Source organism: Calidris pugnax, unplaced genomic scaffold (assembly GCF_001431845.1).
Source record: "Calidris pugnax isolate Ruff unplaced genomic scaffold, ASM143184v1 scaffold132, whole genome shotgun sequence".
Lineage (NCBI taxonomy): Eukaryota > Metazoa > Chordata > Aves > Charadriiformes > Scolopacidae > Calidris > Calidris pugnax.
The window spans coordinates 2,997,183-3,019,247 of record NW_015090910.1 but is presented as its reverse complement, the minus strand read 5'-3'; the positions used below and the strand labels follow the sequence as shown (position 1 = coordinate 3,019,247).

Here is a 22,065-nt window from a genome sequence, read left to right as displayed (position 1 = left end):
TCAGTATTTCACTGTTTGATTTTTCATCAAGACAACAGCTGCCACTATTAAGACAGAGATTCCAACAGCTGTTAAGCCCGGCAAAGCAATTCACTCCTGAAATATTAAAGTAAGTTTTCCAGCGTTGGTTCAAAAGAAGATATTTACTATGTGAGTTACTGAATAGCTGAACAGAATTATGTAAGAGCTCTATAGTTGTTCTTAAATATGCAGCTTCAATTCACTGTTCAAGGACTCAAAAAGTTTTAATAACTTGAGGGTTTGTTTTCAGCACCTTCATGGAAACACTGGGGGAGCGGAAGGGGGCGCAGAAAAAAAGCCTGTTGCTGACATGTTTTCCTGGCAGCTGAGTTATACTTCTGGGCAGGATGAACGAAGGCAGAGCAAGCACAGGCATGGTGAACAAGTGCAAACCAATTAAACATGCACACATGTGGGTTCATTTTCTTTTTTCCTCTTTTTTTTTTTTTTTTAAAAAAAACCTTTTTAATTTGGACCTCATTTGCCTTTCATACTGAGTTACCACAAACCAGATAACTGCTATCAGCACATAGATTTTGCAATGCACTTCAAGCCAGGGAAGAAATTGGTTTACATGGTTTAGACTAAATACAGCTTAAAAGGCCATTCACAAATTGAATACCTAGGGACATAATATACAGAGTAAGGGGAGATCAAAATGTGTTAGAGCTTTGGAAAATAATTTGTAGGTTGTATTTTATGCCGAAAGTATCACATTAGCCAAGAGATTTACAGAGAAACGCAACCATTATATGCAAACAGCTCTATAAAGCAAAAATATTCTCAACTGTTCCTTGTCTCTCTATTTACTGCTTCTCCAATGAAAATGTAAATTGAAAGTTTTCCAACTATTTCCAGTTCAGTTGATCTCAAAGCAAGTTACACTGTACTGCCCAAAAGCTACAGCTTTCTAAAAATAACAGTGATATCTATATTAATGGTTCTTCAGCTGCACGCAATACAAGTATGTTGTCTGGCTATGTTTATGGGCTGTAATATAATCAAGGGTTTAGATGACAGACTAACTCATGAAGGTAAAGCTCCAAAGAGTCACCCACAGTCAGATTATATTACAGTCACATAAGACATACTGTGTCAGCTGTTTACTACATACACTAAACTGACTGGGTGGGTATTTTCCAAAACAAAATGAAAATTTAAATCATAGTTAAAATGTCTTAAAAGCATTTCTGTTGCTATAGTCACAGTTGTTAAAATAAAGCCCTTTCCAGTTTATTAGAAAGGTGATAGCCTATGCTCTGATTATCTATCTCTAGCCCTCCCCTACTGCTTCCTTAAATATATCTTACTTTTAGTTGTTTTCTACTTCTCTGTTCACAAAATTTTAATTGGGAAAAATTATTAAAGAGAACTTCAGTTAAACAAAGTAGACAATAATGTCCTTAAATGTACATTGATCTAAAGCACAATTAAACATCAAGTGGCATAGGTACTTCTTTCTTTAGTACTTCATTTTGTTTTTAAAGAGAGACGACCCGTCCCACCCACCCCTGGAAACAGCTCTTCTGAGAACTGTTCTAGGATGACAGTACATAAACTGAAACCTGCCATCAGGCGACATTTCCTATCCTCATCATTTCAGCTTACAGGAAGTTTGGAATATACCTTGCTCGACGTGATGGAGGATCAGTCGGGCTAAGACCACTTTCATAATGCTCTCCCCATGTCCTGTGGTTGAAGCTGCACCAGAACGGTTATCAGCATAACCTCCACTTCCTTTTCAGAGGGGGAAACAAACAAACAAAAAAGGCAACATTCTGTATTACAAGTTCTGCATTGTTTAAAATAAGTACCAAACTTTTCTTCTTAAAGGTCCAGCAATTCTGTGAACTTCTGGGATTGAAGTGTCAGTAACAAACTTCTTTCTCATTTCTGCTTAAGTATGAAATGTAAAATATATGAAGGAGATCATCAGCTGGATGAAGTCAGTTGACCAAGTTTAGAGGGCTAGAAGACTAGTGACCTGCTTGTGGCACAAGAAGCTGAGCAGGCCAACACTTCACAGGGATGGGCAAAAATATTTTCCAGAATAGCAAGGGATGGTATATTGAGGATCAGCAGAATGCCAGGTCACACATACCAACTGAAAAGATACAAAGGAAGATCTTGTGAGGACATTTGCCATTTCACCTAAATTTGAGGGGAACTCATCTGCAAAAGCAGGTAAGAGATTTGAAGAGCCTGAGCTCTAGTGCAGCATCACAAAGCACAAAAATTTTGCCAGTCCCCACCACAAGCACAGTATTTGTTTTGTTGAACTCCCACCTCCCTCTCCTTTTTATTTGCACTCCCATTCCACATTCCACACCCTGCTCTCCACCAAGCTTCTGCTTGCTCAACACCCATGTTTCTAGCACATCTCCTAAGAAAAATATTTCCCAGGAGCTGGGGATGAACATACCACAGCATTATAAACAAGGTACTGCAGGAGGGGAAAGAGGCATAGAAGAGCCATGAAAGTTTCTTCCCTTTTGTGCTTTCTTGATCAGATCAGACCCCTTAAGTGGACCTGATTTACATGTGGTAAAACTGCCACAATCGGTCTGTCAAAGACCCTGTCAAAAGGGTCTAATATTTAAAAGGACAGCTAGCACTTCTGTACCCAATCCTGCTGATGTCTAATAAAAGTTGCAAGCAATACGCTCAGCAGCGCCCAGTTTCATTTGTCCTTCACACACCTATCCCATACATAGGAGCCCTGAATACATCTATGTAAAAGAAGAGTATTTGCAGTCTGAAGGCAGTCAGAAATGAAGCTGAAAATCCTAGTCAAAATGCAGAGGGTACCAAAACATTAGCAACTTAGGGTACGAGAGAAAGTTAGTATAACCTTTATAATCATGTAATGCCAACAGCAGCACTATTTGAATTTGGAACACATTTTACTAAAAATAATTATTTTCTGAATGCTAACTGTATGGTAGAATCTGAAGCAATCAAATGGCAAGTCTGTCCCATGAGAGGAAGAAGTCTGGGGAAAGGATTTCAAGTGTCTCTTTATACTTGCAGAAGAGATCTCTTAAAACGTTTCCTTTATTCCATATCACATCTCTTTGGCTCTGAGGCAGTCTTAGCACGGCTCTCTAAGAACAGGCATTTACTCTAAGTTGCCAGTCCTTTTACAACTCTGGCTCACTGATATAACAAACAGTAATTACAATTACACCTACTTTCTTAAGTATTAAGAAAACAACATCTTGGTATGGGACAGGCTACGGTTTTTGACTTAGCTGTAAGCATGGATGTACAAAACGAGAGCTTTATCAGAACAAATAGAAACGAATAGAGAAGAAAATGTCAGCATTCAGGAAAGGGCAGAAAAAATAAATTCCCATCCCCATGGGAATTTGATGATAGTAATGACAGTACTACACCTCTACTCCCAGTCCTTAATTGCAATCTCCATGCTGTGTTAAGGAGCTTGAGCTTTGATACATTTGAATGTTAGACCTCCATTTCAGACATACCAGCACTCATGTTTCATTTCATTAAAGGAGAACGTGTAATACTTTTTCTTTCTTTATTTATTTAAATGAGGTACCTCCAAAAAATGAGAGACAAGACCCCACAGCCCATACCTATGCATGCTGTGTCACCAACACGGCCAATCAGTTTATTAGAGAGTCCTCCAGTGGATGTTGCACAAGCTACATTTCCTTCACAGTCTATAGCAACAGCACCGACTGTTCCAAGGTCCCTGCCAAGAAAAACAGTTCACAAAATTAGGCAGAATTAGAGCATACCTGCCAAAGCATGTTGCATTTATTTACCAGGTAGCTTTAAAAAAGATTACTGCAAAAAAATTACTGATCATCATAAAGCTATTTTTATCATGCTTCTCATTACAATATGTAACAATTCTCAAAGCTTTATATTTAATAGAGTAGGAAACACTTTTTTTTTTATCTCCCCCATGACTTGTTTACCTTCATAGTGTGGAAACTTCGACTTCAGGAGGAAAAAACCCACAAAACAAAGCAGACAGGGCACATATATTTCTAGCTATCAGTTCTGGCATGGCTTTTTTTGGCTGTGACACACCTGATGCATAACTTTTCCCTAAAAAGCAACTCAAAAATGCCAGAATTGTCTCTCCTGTCTCAACAGGAGGTTAACCGGAATTATTAATGACAAGGCACGTAAATGAGTGAATACAGAAAAGGAGAGTAATGTTATGAAAACACTGAATAATTTCCTTCCTGTTCCTCCTCTTTCCTCTTCCTTATTCCCCTAAATGTTGGAAAGCCTCCCCCTCCCAAGTTACTTATTTGCCTTTCAACTAATATTGTTCACAACGCATCACTAATACGTATTTTCCTCTTTGTACTCTGTAGGTATGCAATCTTGAGGTTTAAATCACTTGCCCAGTACAACCTGTTGAAACTGCACATCAACAGCTTAAAAATCTTCATGCACAGAAAATAGAAGTTTTGACTACTGCTTCATTTCTTCAGCACAGAAAAGTCATATATAAAAGACTGCTTAAAATATAGATGTGTGTTCATACTCGGCCAAAAAAAAAAGGCTATTGTAACTTACTTTAACAGTTCCTACACTGAGAAGCAACAGTTTGAGTGCCCGCATATTCCAACTTTGACAATTCAAGTAGGAACATAAACCAGTATATGGCTAGCAGACACGTACCAAAAAAATCTAAATCACTCCACACAGGAAAAGAATTTGGAACAGTCCTTCAAGGACCTGCCCAACAGGCAACTGGAACAGGAATACCTTTGGAAGTTGCCTGGGCACCAGTGAGGATGTCTCTATAGCCCCACAAAATCTGAGTTAATTAAGTCAGATAAAGTCTTTGCATGCTGTGAAACCCACAGTCAATTTCTCAGAGAACCAACTTCCTGCTCCCTCCTGCTTATGTAAAATATCACTGTCAGTCCCTACACTTCATTCACAGCAATTCAAAATTGACTGATGAATCACAGGCCTTACAAACTGCTCTGACATTTATGTGGAGACGGACCTCATCTCAAACTGATATGATGGTGCAGATGGGCTTCCCACCCATCCATCTGTTACTAATGATTTGCTGAAAAGAATATTAGTAAATCCAGTACTCTCTTGCACACTCATGTGGCACCCTTCAACCAAGTAAAGTTAGATCCTCCTGAGAAATTAAGAAAGGTGCATGTAGATATTTTCCTAGGTATGTATTTCCCTTAAGCAATGGTGAGAATAATGGAAGTATACGGATCACATCCACAGCCGCTATCTGGTTTGGTACAAGAGCTCAACTGGTGATAAATAACAACGTAAATGTGTCCGACGTACATTATCTGCAGTGGAGCAAGTAGACAACTTCACTTGATTTTGTACTGTCCCTTTAAACTTTTTTATTGCTTCAGTATCATGTTTTCTTTCTTTGTCTTCAGAAGAAAGGCAAAGAGGACATAAACAATCTGTTGCATAGCTGGTTGACTCAGAAACATTACCAAGGCAGGCAAAACTGTGTAAGTAGAGACAGCATATTATAACCATCTGTCTGTCGTTAGTCAGTGACAGTAGCAAGAATCTCAACAAGTACCTGAGGTAAACCAGAGGATGCTACTAGTAGTACTGATTTTCTTCAATCAAGAATCATTCTTCTGTACTGCACACACTGTGATACAGCACAGCTCACTCGCATTGCTCACTCCCGTTTGGCTCCATCTTTCATTACCCAGTACCCATGAAGTTACATGTACTTATTCGACCCCCATTCAACTCATGAGACCTCTGCTATTTTGTCTCTTAGCCCTGCATCAGTACTATGGTTTTCTGTTGATCCCTGTCAGGATCCTTGTTATTTAATAGCTCCTCAAATTACTCTTGCACCGGGAATCACACAGGGGCTAGTAGCCCATCTACTACCTTACGGTTGGACTCAACTCCCTTCCTGTGGGATTCTCAGGCATCTCCAGCAATTCTGGACAAAGGTATGTTCTGGATCTTTGGAGTGAGAAACTGAAGATAAAACAAACCACACCTCCTTAGCAAAAAGTTTGCAAGATGTTCTACATGCAATGGAATCATGAGCTTTTAGCATAATTGAATACAGGCTTCTAACAAGCAAAAGACAAAGGTCTCTCTTCTGGAGACACCAAACTTTGCTTGAAAGCCACAAACCCCCAAGGCTTCCAACACTGTTAAGACCAGAGTACCAAAGTACACACCAACCTTCAAACTCCTGGTGTGATCTGGTATTATGTTGCCTCTGACTAATACTACTTCACCTGAGGTCTGTTCACCTCAGACAAGCTTCTGCTTAATCACCGTGGACATGACAGGGGAAAAGAATATTCCACATGCAATACAGGAACAACTGGGCTTGCATTAAAAAAAAAAAAAAAAAAAAAAAAGACCCATTTTCAACTTTGTGAATTTGTGCTGATGTTTTGGGCACTGGTTGTCAGAAAAAGAACAGCGTGGCTAAGACAAGAAAAAGTCTTGAACCTTTCAGAAATACACAAGCCTTCCATTATCAGATATTCCAGAACAAGACAATGCCAAAATTGAAGATGCTTAACACTGTTATAAGAAAAAAAAATAATTAAGCAGTTTTAAAGAATGAATGGAGACTTAGATGCCATGACATTCCAACTTCTATATTCAGCAGACCAAGTGGCAGTAGGGGCTATGCCATCCTCAAAATTCTTCATAATGAATTATAATACCACACAGTCCTTGGATAGACCATGGATCAAAAGAAAACTTGTTGGATACAGGATGAACTACGACTAAGGCCTTATGGTCAGGGAACAACTTCACTTTGTTTACAAGACTGTATTTACAGTTGCCTCATGAATTTCTTTTGCCTTGTAGCAATTTACTGAAAAAAAACATCTACCTTGTAGTTTATAGCCTCATTTCATGGGCTTTAATTAATGTGCCCACAGAAGAAATTTCCTCCTTTTGATCTACAAATTCTTCAGCTCTGCTTCTCTCATTACCACTATTTCACAGAACAGATGAACAACATGTAATACAGTATTTATGTAATATAATACAGTGTTTCCTGTTCCACAACCATTGATGTACAAATGGAAGCTCAAAACAATTTAGTATTTATGCCTACCTCACAAGCATAAAAAACCTTTTTGATACCCAATGATTTTCCTTTCCTTCCCCTCACCTTCCTCTCTATTTTTCCAAGTGACTTTTGTTTTACTGTTGTGCAATACCATCCAGTAGCATCTCTTTTCACATCCACCACTACACTGAACTTCTTGGTCATTTTTCTCAGTCTTATCTACACCAACAACCACAATGAGCACTCAAGAGGAGTTACTGGTCAAAATCTGATGTTGTTTAACTACCTAATCCAGTTTAAAGACAAATCTACTTAACAAGGATCAGCTTTATTAATTTTTTTTTCATGGACTTGTTTTAGAATGTGGACTGTAGATTTTTTAAAATCACAGTTCCTCCATGGAAAAGAGCTAGAAAAAGTGGTGCCTGCTGTTTGTTAAAGCTGCTGTATGCACTTTTATAACTGGTGATTTTAAGCGCAACAAGTTCTAACTTTGTCCTACTGTTAATGCCACAGAAGCAATGTGACTGACAATCTTAAGCAGCAACAAGTTTGTTCACGTCACTTATACTTGAGCAAATGCATTGAAAGCTTGGGTTTTCCATTACTTTCACTGAGGACACACTGTGAAGACTGTATCAAACCACGTAACACTCAAAATTGAAGTATTCTCAAGTCTGAATACAGGCCTTAAACCTTTGGTGGGTTTCAGCTGGTTTTTTTTTTAACCGATAGCACAAATTAAATTATCCAAAGTTAAAAAGAGAAAATATTTTACAAAACCCCTACTTCTGAAACTCTTCAGGATTGGAATCTGGCTCGAGGTTCTTCTTCCATCTCTCTCGGGATCTCTGGGTTATGAGTTTCTCCCCTGGAGTCTCAGGAACACCCATGGCCTGAGCAAACAGGCGTGCACCATGGTCAGTCAGCAGCATGTGCTTCGTCTGCAGCAGACAGACAAGAGATTCATTGACAATTCTTATTTTGCCTTCTACGGAATAGTTTCCTATAATCACTCTTTATTTTTAGAAGTATCCAAACAAAGAAAATAACAAATTTTATTTTTAAACTTTCTAGATTTCTATGCCTATATCCTCTTCAACTAGCTGAAAACATTTTCAGCTCTCCAAAACACAGATAAAAAATTTCATCATTAGTAGAAAAGAACTGCATTTATTTATTTAATACTTCTTATAATGGCAGAAGAAAACCTGATAAATTTGATCTTTTGCGTGCAACTTTTTTGTACTGTTTCCAGTCAATCACCAAATCACCACTGAAGTAACTGTTTTGTCCAGTTAACTAAGAGATCTAGAAGGATTTTACCCAGAAGGAAAGAACAGTAAATAAATAACTGTTGTGTCTGAAGGTATTGCATCTCGTAAAATAACCAAAAAATATAAACATCATACACTAAAGTGTTTCTTAACATCAGCTGAACCATTTCATTTTAAATATTTCCTTCAACTAGCTGCTACTCCTATAGACCCAGAATTTCAAATTTAAGAACAGAGTAAGATCGATTTTAACCAAAAAACGTTTGCTCTCTTCTAAAAACATTTGTAGAAGCTCTATTTTGATTCCTTTATATAGCAAAGCACTTAGGCCAGCCTTTAAGTCAACATCCTTAGTTAAATCCATGCTTTAAAGTCTGTACAGCTTGGAGAATTCCTATTTCAGAGAAACTTGCCAGATAAATTTGTTGCATTAATCCTTATACTTTAGTAAGGTGCTCCAATATGTAATTTTTTATTTATTTTTTTTTAATGTGTGTCCAAGCATCAATTTCTTGGACCACTACACAGCTGTTAATTGCTCATCAGAGGCAGGGAAGGTTTTGGAGAGTCACTGGTCTGACTCTACAGTACAGAGTCATTTCAGAGCACAGCACCTAACTTCAAGCAAGCTTTCGTGTCCATGCAGCAGCACAGCACACAGGTACCAGCTGAGGTCCAAGAAGCAGAACCACATGGTGATGGAGGCTTGCAGAGCCTTGCAGGGCATGGAAGCAGCACATACTCAGCTCTCAGCCTGGAGTGAGGACACCAGAGGTTGGGTATTCTGTGTCCTGCTGCATTCTGCGGGACATTTACAGTCTCAGCACTTCAGACTTCTAATACGTCGCAGACCATCAACTTCTGTTGATTTCTAAAGCAATGACAAGCAATCACTACCACGGCCAACCCACAGCACTGCATTATTTTAAAGGATTTCAGCCAAACCTCTTCCAAACCACAGACACTGATTTTACTTGAACCTGTTGCAGTCCTTGCACTAACCCCTTCGGGTGGTCACAGAAGTGGGAAGTGTGACTACACTTTAGAAACATTCCTGATGTGGTGGCCCTGACATCAAGCATTTTTGAAAATTTAAATGCCTTTTTATTGACAAATTAAGTCCTCAATTCATGAGAGTTGCTTTATCATTGCTTTAGGGAACAAGAATAAGGGTTACAAGGAAGAAGTCCTCTGTATATGTGAAAGAGCGAACACCAGGCTTACATGTTGAGGGATGTTACTGGACAATAAAAGACCTACATATTTCTAAATAAGCTGCTGTTCTCCAGCTAGAAAGCCAACTTCTTTGTGCAATACTGCCCCCCTCTGCCACTTCACCACCAGAAGAAGCGCATGAGCCAATCATTCAAATTGGGTTTGGTGGCTGGGTTTTTTTTTGTTGGGTTTTTTTTTTTAGGAAATACATGGAACTTTTCTTTTGACTTTATCTGTATCAGAAGGCTGTGTTCTCCATGAATTGCTTTTTTCAGCAATTAAGACTTTGTATCATCCTTTAAATAAGTTTTAAAAAAACATTTTACTGTAAAAAACCTAAAGTTATTTCTTAAAACTTTGTCAAAGGGTTCCTTCTTATACGCAGATTGTGATATCCACCTTCCTAACCTGCACAAACAAGAAACACTTGTATACAGAGGCATAACGTTCTATGGTAGGATGGTTTGGCTTGGGTTTTGCAGTCCTCGCTGAACAGAAGTTATCTTAAGGAGAATTTTATTTGTTTTTCTCTTCGATATATCTTGTTGATCAAAAGAGTTGGTAGAACAACCAAACAACCCAGACCCACACTTTTCTGTCTTATCCTTCTACAGTTTCATGAATATGTTTGCTAACTCTTAAGTGCCTACTTTTGCTGGGATGCACTTACACAAAGTAAACCAAAAGGACAAAAAAAAAAAAAAAAAAAATTTTTTTTTTTTTTTTTTTTTTTTTTTTAAAAAAAAAAAAAAAAAAAAAAAAAAAAAAAAAAAAAAAAAGGGTTCTAGAGATCTTACTAACAAACAAAAGTCTTGGCAAGTTTAGTTAATTTTGTGGGAAATGGGGATGAGAAAATCCCCCAAATTTCTGGAGTTGGCCTGAAATTCAGACCATCACTGTTCTTTATTTAACAATCCTGGCAGTGCACAAAGCGCAGCAAAAATGCGCACCCTCGCCTTGAGAAGTCTCTGTTCTAAGCTATGTTCTCCTTTGTCTAACGTAAAGGACTGGAAAATATACACACAGTTCACGTATACCAATGAGTCAGTGCTCTAATGATCACGAGATGCCCATCAAATGAAGTGCTGGAGCTGAAGGGGATTACATGCCCCATTTAAAAAAAGAAAAACCATTTCAACATATCATTCTATTTTTGTTCACTACCAACAGGAATAATTCAACAGGAATTTAACTGCTTTCTCAAGGATTTGTTCAATTAATTAAAGCACTAAAAGCCTTTCATCTCTAGAGGCTGCCATGTTAAATAGCACAGTAAATCCTGAACAGAAATTATTTTCTTCTACCCCATGAATTGGATAAGTTTGAGCCCAGTGAGAATGCGACAGCGCGCAGGATAAATGCGTGCAACAACAATCTAGAAAAGCTACTCTGGCCACCAGATGGAGCCCATATTGTTCCATAATAGTGATGGAAATAAAATTACAAGCAGGTGGGGAGGGTTCTTTCAGTTTGGTTGGTTGGTTTTGGGAGCTGCATGTTTCAAAATTCCTTAAGGCAGAGAGCCATCTCAAAACCACTGGGAAATAAGCACCCTGACATACCTAGGACGCCAGGAAAACTACAGTCTTATTACCCATGGGTCACAGAGTTAAAATTATTTTTAATTATGCATAGTAAAACAAAGCAAAACACACTCTGAAATGTACTGTGAAATATCCAGGGTTATTGTCCCAAAATTCCTGCCCAAGATGAACAGAAGAGTAACATCAGTTGGCAAACCCACTTACTGCACCCGATGGAGAAGCACTAGACACTCACCTCAAGGCATTGTCAAATTTTGAAAAATTTGGTCTTGTGAAGCTGTCTACCAGCTATACTTATTTATTTGTTCTAGCTAAATGACAGAATAAAACCCATAGGAAGGAACAAAAAGCTTATTAATTACCAAATATTAACACTGTTTTCTAGTAGACATACAATTCACTGAAGTATTTATATTAAATACTTTAATGGAAAGTTCTGATTTTCAAAAAAGAACTATCCTCCAATTAAGGGTAAAAAGAATTCCTATCTTATTTGGAGTCTATTGAGGACAAATTGCATTTCAATCATCTTTATAGATCACCAGAAGAGGTTTTGTTTCCTCAACAGTCACTTTGAAAGGTTAAAGAAACATAAACCCTCCTTGTTAATAAGTGGTTTTGCAAATATGAAGCCTTTTCAACAATAGAGGAGCTGCACTGGCAGGATGAAAAATGTAAACTCCAAAGACAGTACAAACTTTTGGGTCACTGCCACAGTCCAGTAAGGGTACAACAGACGCACATACTACACAAATGATCTGCTTCCATCCTGAACCATACCACTTGCACCATTTCTGAAAAATGAGAGAGCTCTGCTGTGACAGATATTACAGGGACTTCATAGTGGAATAAGGTGGGATCGATTTTAGGTAGAAGGTCAAATAATAATCAGTTTTCTGCCCTGATAAGTTTGATTCTATTGAAAAATCTGTCACAGTCACACAGTGCTAATGTTACCTTCTACTGCTGGAAAACCCTGACTTTGCACTAAGGCTACCATCTGATTAGCTCACAATGGAGAAGGCTACCTAGAACAACATAACACTGCTTACACGGAAAATATGTTATTGGGTCATTTCATTCAGTTCCATGTCACTGCAAAGTTAACAGTATATTATCCAACTTTAGTCTTGCAAGATCAAGCAGAAGACTCAGCATAAAAGCTTTTCAAAATACAAGTGAACAAAAGAACCCAAAACCCTAAAATGCTGAACACCATCTGTGGAGCTACAGGAGATTGATGTGTATAGGTCAATTTCTCCTTGCTTCTAATTGCATGGTGGAACTTATGTTTCCTTGGAATGTTATTTTAAATAAATACCTCTCAAAACCCCTTAAAATAAGTGTTCTTCATGGTCATGACCATGATTTCCAGACACTGCCATCCATTTCTCCCTTCTTTCCTGCTTTAAAGCACTACACAAATGTCACCATTGCGGTCTATCAATACACCGGATGAAGTTCTAAGGGAAAAAATGTTTCACGCTCACACACACATTCAGCATACCTTTTCCATGACAAGTCGAGCAAGTTTTATTGGGTTTGCTATACATTTAACTGCAGCCACTGCTCCAGAGTCTAAATTTTTTCCATCCATGATAATGGCATCCATTTCAACTTCACCTTTTTCATTTAGAACAGATCCACAGCCTAAAGACCAAAAAAACCCCACAAAATCAAACAAAACCAAAAAAAAATCAAGGAGGAAGGGAAAAAGAATACAGACATTAAGAGCTAATCATCAGGTGATTCAATTATTAGATCTCATCAAGCAAACTTTATCTTTCCCAGTTTGTTGTCTCAATTATTGAAAGTATCTCCTGAATACAAACGAAACAGCAGAAACACTGCTGAGTATAACCACAAAATCCAACCATTACTAGAAGTCTCACAGGGTACAATGTCTACTTTAAATTTGAGTTTTACTTTAAACAGATACCAATACCATACTAATCCCATCCAAAATGATATACTAGATATGAAAGATAAAATGACCAACAATCATCAACAGAATTCTTTATCCCCCAGAGTACTTCAAGTGTACATAAACCCATTTTTCCTTTCCAGTTCTTCCAAAAGAGGATACAACATAACCCAACAAAATAGCATAGTGTTCAAGCCTATCAACAAACTAACGTCACACAGCATTCCAAGAAACTGCCAAAATTGATGGAGCAGAATAAAAGTGTCCACTCACTAGTGTAACAAAACCTGGAAATAACAAGTTCTTCATTACCAAATAAAAACAGTAGTCAAAGGAATTAAAAAAAAAATAAAAAATTGGGTAATAAAAGGTTGGGTAGTTATTTTCTTCTATAATTATCAGTGCTATCACTAACCTAATTGAAAATTAATGAGATACAAAATGAGACAATGCAAATAGGTTGGGTTTGTGGTTTTTTTTAATAATGCCAATAACTGTATCACAGGGGAATAATCAGTTGTAAGTCATCAAGTGTACAAGCCTTGCTAATAAGGATGGAGAAGACCAAATTTTAAAAGAAGTAAAAAATCCAAAACAAAACATGTCAGACTTACACAGTAGCTCAGGTAGAAAGACGTGAGCACTTTACAGAGCTAAAACAGTGGAGACACATGCCCTCTAAGAAGAATTCATCCCACTTGCCTTAGAGAGCTGTACAGCTACCCTTTCTCATTCCACTGACCCCTGTGACAGCCTGTGCGCCACGGCAAGGCTACGTACTAAACTCCAGCTTGTCAGAGGGAGGATGAATCATTCCTTCTATGATTACAGGCTGCCTTCTCACCTGCTTTTCAGCACGCTAGGTAGGGACTACCTGCCTCTGAGACCATGGTATTCATTGGCAGCAGCGCTGAAAATAAAAGAGTCTGGCTCACTTGTGAAGCAAAGGACAGGGAAAAAACCAAAGAGACAACAGAGGACAGAAAAATCTAAGGGGACACAGATAACAAAGGTGTCTGACATTAGTCAAATCACAGGGGGCATACTGAGAGAAGTACTCCGATTCCCGCTATCTACAGTAGATAGATCTGTCCTCTGTCCTGCAAAGGCTGAGGAGGAAAGAGCGTGCAAAGTATACTGTAATGACAGTTCTTGTGTCTGGAGCATTCACACTGAGCTAGTTAATACTGCTAGTCAAAGAAATCACATGAAGGAAATACAAACAAGACCCTCTTCCTCATCACAAGCAGAACCTGATGACTTCATTATGCTGTGAGCCCCTTCACCAAGCCTACATCAAGATACATCTACACCACATGGCTAAACCTTAACATTCAAAAAAGGACACAATTTGATCACAAAATCACAGAACGATATGGGGTTGGAAGGGACCTCTGGAGATCCTCTAGTCCAACCCCCCCTGCCAAAGCAGGTCCACCTAGCTTGGCAGGGAGTTGGACTAGAGGATCTCCAGAGGTCCCTTCCAACCCCATATCATTCCGTGATTCTGTGATCAAATCATTATGCCCATTCTTCCCAATCTTTATTGCTGTCCCCTAGTCATGTCTGTATTTTCCCAGAATATTACAGTAAAACTGATTTTTCTTTTACAAAGATATATACCACATGGTGAGTTTTAAACAGCCACTCCAATCAAGGCCCTCTCCACAAAGCTTTCAGCTCATTTTCACCAGCTACTGAGAGCAGCTGTATCTAATGAGCGTTAACACAATTAAAAGTATCTGTAGGTGATTACCAGACTATTTGCCATTTAGATCAGCACAGTCAAACTTGAACAAGGGCATAAGGTTCAAGTCCAGTTTAAGCAAATTTTGCTAAAAATTGCTCATTTAGTATACTACAAACAAGGTGTACAAATATTGTTATAACAAATTGAAGTAAACACCTTTAAACAAAAAAATAATTCAACATTTATTTAATTAAGGATAAATATGACCTTGGACCATGAAAAAGGGTGTCACAACCCCGTATTGCATTTTGTACATCAAGCAAAATGTTAAGCTGTAACTGTTTATCAGTCATTGGATATGGCAGAGTCTAAGGTCCTCTCCCCAAATGATACAATCATTTTTAGAGGAGTATACACTGCTCAGAGGTGTCAATTCAATGATGGCATGCTACGAGACAGCATGGCTCAGAAAAAGCAGTGTTAGTGACCAGATCTCACATAAAGGTTAAAAAAAAACCTGTATGAAAAACACAGAATATTGCTAGTTGTTGTGATCCTACTTAGCATAAGTGCCCAAATGCTTCAGACACTTGTGGGCAAGTTCAATAAATGAGCCTAAACAGATGATTATAAAGGAAGCTTTTAACACTTGGAGTTACACTAAGCTAAAAATCTATTTGCCATTTAAATTGCCTTGATTTACATAACCATCAAAACTCATGTATAAGAAACCAAGAAAGCATGCAATTGTTTACATGGAATGATCAAGAAAAAGATGTAAACAATCTTTAAGCTTAAATTAATATTGAAGTTGCTTCTGCATTAATATTGGACGCTTGATTTCAGGCAGAACATCACTTAAGAGATGCTTCTCAAGAATTAGGATTTTTTTCTGCCCTGAAGTAGCTGGCATTTTTAAAATGGCAAATCTAAATTCTCTCAACAGAGAGATATTTTGAGACATAACCCAGAAGCACAGAGCGCCAAAGGCCAAATTTACTGACCTCAGCAAAACAGAGTCCTAAAGGTTAGTGACTGAGTTAGAAAAGGTGAAGTAAAAGTTAAACAAGAATGCCACCCTGATGTTAATTATATAATAGTACACACAGAATCACAGAACAATATGGGATTGGCAGGGACCTCTGGAGATCATCCAGTCAAACCCCCACCAGAGCAGGTCCACCCAGAGCAGGACCCACTGGAACGTGTCCAGGGGGGTTTGGAATGTCTCCAGAGAAGGAGACTCCACCACCTCTCTGGGCAGCCTCTGCCAGGGCTCTGCCACCCTCACAGGAAAGAAGTTCCTCCTCATGTTTAGATGGAACGTTCTATGTTCCAGTTTGTGCCTGTTACCTCTTGTCCTGTCCCTGGGCACCACTGAAAAAAGACTGGCCCCATCCTCCTGACACCCATCCTTTACGTAATTATAGGTGTTGATCAAATCCCACCCTCAGTCTTCTCTTCCCCAGATTAAGAAGACCCAAGTCCCTCAACAATTCCTCATCAGAGAGACGTTCTAGTCCCCTCATCATCTTCCTAGCCCTTTGTTGTACCCTCTCCAGCAGTTCCCTGTCTTTCTTGAACTGGGAGCTGGTCAGCCCCCGACCTGTCCTGGTACAGAGGGTTATTTCTCCTCAGGCGCAGCACCCTACACTTGCCCATGTTGAATTTCATCAGGTTCCTCTCGGCCCAACTCTCCAGCCTGTCCGGGTCTCGCTGGATGGCAGCACAGCCTTTTGGTGTGTCAGCCACCCCTCCCAGTTTTGTGTCATCAGCAAACTTGCTGAGGGCACATTCCATCCCTTCATCCAGGTCATTGATGAATATATCGAAGAAGACTGGACCAAGTACTGACCCCTGGGGACCACCACTTGTTACAGACTTCCAACTGGATTCTGTGCCCATAATCACAACCCTCTGAGCTCTGTCTTTCAGCCAGTTTTCAATCCACTTAACTGTCCATTTGTCTAACCCACACTTCCTAAGCTTAGCTATGAGGATGCCGTGGGAGATTGTGTCGAAAGCCTTGCTGAATTCAAGGTAGACAGCATCCACCGTCCTCCCCTCATCTATCCATCCAGTCATGCCATTGTAGTCTGACTAACCTGATAGCCTTCTACATGATTTCGCCTTGGTGAAACCATGTTGACTACTTCCGATAGCTTTCTTTTCCTCCATATGCTTTGAGATGATGCCCAGAACAAGCCACTCCATCATCTTTCCAAGGATGGAGGTGAGACTGACTGGCCTGTTGTTTCCCAGGTCTTCCTTCTTGCCCTTTTTGAAAACTGGGGTGACATGGGCTTTCCCCTCCAGTCCTCGGGCACCTCCCCCGTTCTCCAGGACCTTTTGAAGATGATGGAGAGTGGCCCAGCAATGACTTCTGCCAGCTCCCTCAGCACTCTCGGGTGCATCCCATCAGGACCCATGGACTTGCGGATATCCAGTTTACTTAGTTGTTCTCTAACTTGATTTTCCTCAACCAAGGGGAAGTCTTCCTTTGTCCAGACTTTCTGTGTTACCTCCAATGTCTGGAACTCCTGAGGGCTGGCCTGAGCAGTAAAGGCTGAAGCAAAGAAGGCATTCAGTAGGTCTGCCTTCTCGGCATACCTACTGAATCCATGGCACCTGTCTCATTCAACAGCATGCTCACAATTGCTCTAGTTTTCCTTTTGTCTCCAATATACTTGAAGAAACCTTTCCTGTTGACCTTGAGGTCCCTTGCCAGGTTTAATTCCAAGGAGAACTTGGCTTTCCTCCTTTCATCCCTGCATACTCTGACAGCAGAGTAAATCCACTTTGTGATTTCAGTTTGGATCCTCTAAATCAGTAACAAAACACTGAAAGTTTCATATGAAGTAAAACCTCTCCCTTGCTCTCAATTACAAGGTGAGAAGGAACAAGAGAATCTCTGCAAACTAGGTGTGCACGTAACTAATAGCTATTTTATCTAAAACACTGAACACTGGCAGGTCTGTCTCTCCATGTTCATTCCTGACATACCTTGGTGGGGGTGGGGAAATATTTTTGATGAAATTCATCAAAACAATATATCAGAGGTCCTACAAAGAGGAGAAAAATATTTGACTGTTGACATTAATGTTAATTAACATTAATTGTTAGGAAATCCAGTTATGAACCCTTACTGCATAAATTCATGACTCATATAACACTACTGCATTATTTCTGTATCATTATTTGCAAAAGCACTAATTGCAAGCATTAATTACAAGAAAAACACCTAAAATCCTGAAGAACAGTATTCCTCTGGCAATAGTAAAGGTTAAGCATTAAGGCTTAAACACTGCTACAAGCTATATTCAAGTGCCTTACACAGAGAAATAATATATTTTGTGATACCATATTTACTACACTGCAATGTGCATCATTCAAAAAAAATGCAAGCCAGCATTTTCAGAAGCATCAGGGCAAAATACTCAAAATACATTATTCTAAACCCACTTAATTCTTGAAAAATTACCTGCATTAAAATGAGGATCATCTTCCATTGATCGCACTGCCTCCTCAACTGCATCCAATGCGCTGCCTCCCTGTTTCAGGATGCCATAACCTCGGAGCGCAGCTCTGACAACACCAGCACGACTTCCCTCTTCTCGCTCTTTAAAGATCCGGCCAGCTCCACCATGCACCACAATGACAGGCTTCATCCTGCTGAGCTCCTCCTGAGGCTTTCAGCTGTGCACACAGGTTACTTGGAATTAGCCTGTTTTAGAAAGAAGAGTCTTTAGCGCATGCTCCTTTCTACAGGGACGGAGCCCTGCAGATTAGTTTACAGATCTGGTCAGTCTGACTGCAAACCTTTTACCTTTCAGGAAGCTGACTACTCCTGCGAAGGAGCTCCTAATGCTAGCCTGAACTGTAGGGAGCCCTGGACAACCTGGTGCCACTTCAAGCTCAGCCTTCCTTTGAGCAAGGGGCTGTGCCAGGTGGCCTCTGAAGGCCCCTTTCAGCCTAAGTTTCTCTACAATCTTATGATTGAGCATGAGCCTTGTCTGGTGATATTACAGAAACAAACGTCTGAGTAACCCTTGGTCCTGCTAACTGCAGCTCTTTTGTTTGAGTACAGTAATATAGCCAGAGATAAAAAAATAAGCACCTGACCTGAGTTAACAATTTAACCAGTTCTATTTACTGCCTGGATTTCAACCTTCTGACCTCTTGCAAAACTTTCTTCTTCGCCCATGAAAACAAGGCATTCAAACCTGGCAAACACCAATATGTTGTTTCTGCTCCTGGCCTCCTGTGAGCAAAAAACAAAAATGTTGCTAAATATCTTTGGTGATGGCGATTACTTTTTTTGCTTCCAGAAAAAGGCAAAGGAGAAGCAGACTCATGTCCCACCAGAATCTAGGGCATCTCACAGAGGAAACCCTCCACATGAAAACAGTTTCTCAGGGCGAGCTATTTTTGGAGGCTGTGAAGAACAAAATCCAATAGCCTTCCCTTCATTCTATTTGTAAACCCTTTTGAGTCTCCCCTTGGTCCTGCAATACTGACAACCCGGTCCCTTGCACTCCGACAGCCTCAGGAGCAGCGCTTGCTTTCCAGACTGGCTTGCCAGGATGGCAGTGGCAACGAGCCAGATGAAGCCCCAGCCCATGCTGCTTGGGCGTTAGAGCCTGAGGCAGGGAAGAATCAATGGCCTGAGCAGTAAAGGCTGAAGCAAAGAAGGCATTCAGTAGGTCTGCCTTCTCGGCATACCTACTGAATATGAATATATCGAAGAAGACTGGACCAAGTACTGACCCCTGGGGACCACCACTTGTTACAGACTTCCAACTGGATTCTGTGCCCATAATCACAACCCTCTGAGCTCTGTCTTTCAGCCAGTTTTCAATCCACTTAACTGTCCATTTGTCTAACCCACACTTCCTAAGCTTAGCTATGAGGATGCCGTGGGAGATTGTGTCGAAAGCCTTGCTGAATTCAAGGTAGACAGCATCCACCGTCCTCCCCTCATCTATCCATCCAGTCATGCCATTGTAGTCTGACTAACCTGATAGCCTTCTACATGATTTCGCCTTGGTGAAACCATGTTGACTACTTCCGATAGCTTTCTTTTCCTCCATATGCTTTGAGATGATGCCCAGAACAAGCCACTCCATCATCTTTCCAAGGATGGAGGTGAGACTGACTGGCCTGTTGTTTCCCAGGTCTTCCTTCTTGCCCTTTTTGAAAACTGGGGTGACATGGGCTTTCCCCTCCAGTCCTCGGGCACCTCCCCCGTTCTCCAGGACCTTTTGAAGATGATGGAGAGTGGCCCAGCAATGACTTCTGCCAGCTCCCTCAGCACTCTCGGGTGCATCCCATCAGGACCCATGGACTTGCGGATATCCAGTTTACTTAGTTGTTCTCTAACTTGATTTTCCTCAACCAAGGGGAAGTCTTCCTTTGTCCAGACTTTCTGTGTTACCTCCAATGTCTGGAACTCCTGAGGGCTGGCCTGAGCAGTAAAGGCTGAAGCAAAGAAGGCATTCAGTAGGTCTGCCTTCTCGGCATACCTACTGAATCCATGGCACCTGTCTCATTCAACAGCATGCTCACAATTGCTCTAGTTTTCCTTTTGTCTCCAATATACTTGAAGAAACCTTTCCTGTTGACCTTGAGGTCCCTTGCCAGGTTTAATTCCAAGGAGAACTTGGCTTTCCTCCTTTCATCCCTGCATACTCTGACAGCAGAGTAAATCCACTTTGTGATTTCAGTTTGGATCCTCTAAATTAAAAAAATAAGCACCTGACCTGAGTTAACAATTTAACCAGTTCTATTTACTGCCTGGATTTCAACCTTCTGACCTCTTGCAAAACTTTCTTCTTCGCCCATGAAAACAAGGCATTCAAACCTGGCAAACACCAATATGTTGTTTCTGCTCCTGGCCTCCTGTGAGCAAAAAACAAAAATGTTGCTAAATATCTTTGGTGATGGCGATTACTTTTTTTGCTTCCAGAAAAAGGCAAAGGAGAAGCAGACTCATGTCCCACCAGAATCTAGGGCATCTCACAGAGGAAACCCTCCACATGAAAACAGTTTCTCAGGGCGAGCTATTTTTGGAGGCTGTGAAGAACAAAATCCAATAGCCTTCCCTTCATTCTATTTGTAAACCCTTTTGAGTCTCCCCTTGGTCCTGCAATACTGACAACCCGGTCCCTTGCACTCCGACAGCCTCAGGAGCAGCGCTTGCTTTCCAGACTGGCTTGCCAGGATGGCAGTGGCAACGAGCCAGATGAAGCCCCAGCCCATGCTGCTTGGGCGTTAGAGCCTGAGGCGGGGAAGAATCAAGTGTTATGGTTTGAGGAACCCACAACAATTTACTGTCATTTAAACAATTATTCTACCATCCAATGACACCCTCCTCACCCAGGAAGGGGAATCAGGGAAAAAAAGCAAGGAAACCTGAGGGTTGAAATATAAACAGATTTAACGGAATAATACTAGATAATTAACATTAATACTACTAAAGAACCAACATTGATGCCAATATAAAATAGACAAGGACTATCCCCAGCCCACTACCCAGCAGAAGCTGTGCCCTCCCCACAGGGACAGCCAATGTGGGACCCTGCGAGCGAGCGCTGCAGCTTCGGGAGGGAAGGAAGGGCTCAGGGCTCCGGCACTGGGGCAAGAGGTTCTCTGGAGAGAGAACTTCTCAGCAAACTTTCTAATTTCTATTACGTGTGATGTTCATGGTAAGAAATAACCCTGTTGGCAGCCTGGGTCTTGCTCCTTCTCATCCACACGCTTGGCTAAATTCAAAACCACCGAGACCTCAACACCCACGTACCACTGCTGGCTATAAAATAAATATTTTCAAAAAGTCAGACACCAGAGTCTTCTAAAAGTGCAGATTTCCCAACCATTAGAAGAAACTTTACTGAAAAATAAAATTACTGAAAGGTAAATTAGTCCCGTGTCGCTCAAACCAGGCAAGCGAGGCCCTTCCTTCGGGTTTTGACTTCACCCGGTGGCTGCGCCCTTCCCTCGGCGCGGGGTAAGGGCAGGGGGCTCAGGGAGGGGACGCTCCGCCACGGCCGATCCTCAGCCGCCGACCGGGCCCTGCCGGACACCGCGGCGCCGCCTCAGCCCGGGGCGAGCCCAGCCCGCGCCCCGCCAGGGCTACCTGCCCGCGGGGGCTACCTGCCCGGCCGCCCGCTTGCTCCCGCCGCCCCCGCGCCCGCTCAAGCCTCACCCGCCCCGGCGGAGAGCGACAGGGCGGGCTCAGAGCCCACCTGCAGCGCCCCGTCCTCACAGCAACCCGCGGCACCGCAGACGCACTCCCGGGCGGGTGCCGGTACGGGGCGGGCACGGCCGGGCCGGGACGGCCCAGCCGCAGG

General features: G+C 41.0%; 1 protein-coding gene across 2 annotated transcripts in view; it reads right to left on the bottom strand.

Moving 5' to 3' along the window:
- Positions 1-22,050, bottom strand: part of ASRGL1 (asparaginase like 1) — a 31,415-nt gene extending 9,365 nt beyond the window's left edge. Inside the window, exons 1-6 of one of the 2 annotated variants that reach the window (XM_014949334.1) lie at positions 21,961-22,050; positions 18,198-18,440; positions 12,610-12,752; positions 7,856-8,010; positions 3,621-3,739; positions 1,648-1,758 (exon numbers count right to left, since the gene is read on the bottom strand). In XM_014949334.1, the coding sequence (XP_014804820.1) occupies positions 1,648-1,758; positions 3,621-3,739; positions 7,856-8,010; positions 12,610-12,752; positions 18,198-18,384 (715 nt within the window). In that variant the 5' untranslated portion in view covers positions 18,385-18,440; positions 21,961-22,050. Of the gene's footprint in view, positions 1-1,647; positions 1,759-3,620; positions 3,740-7,855; positions 8,011-12,609; positions 12,753-18,197; positions 18,441-21,920 lie in introns of both variants that reach the window. The other variant, XM_014949333.1, reaches the window with a different exon arrangement.
- Between the last annotated feature and the right edge of the window lie 15 nt (positions 22,051-22,065).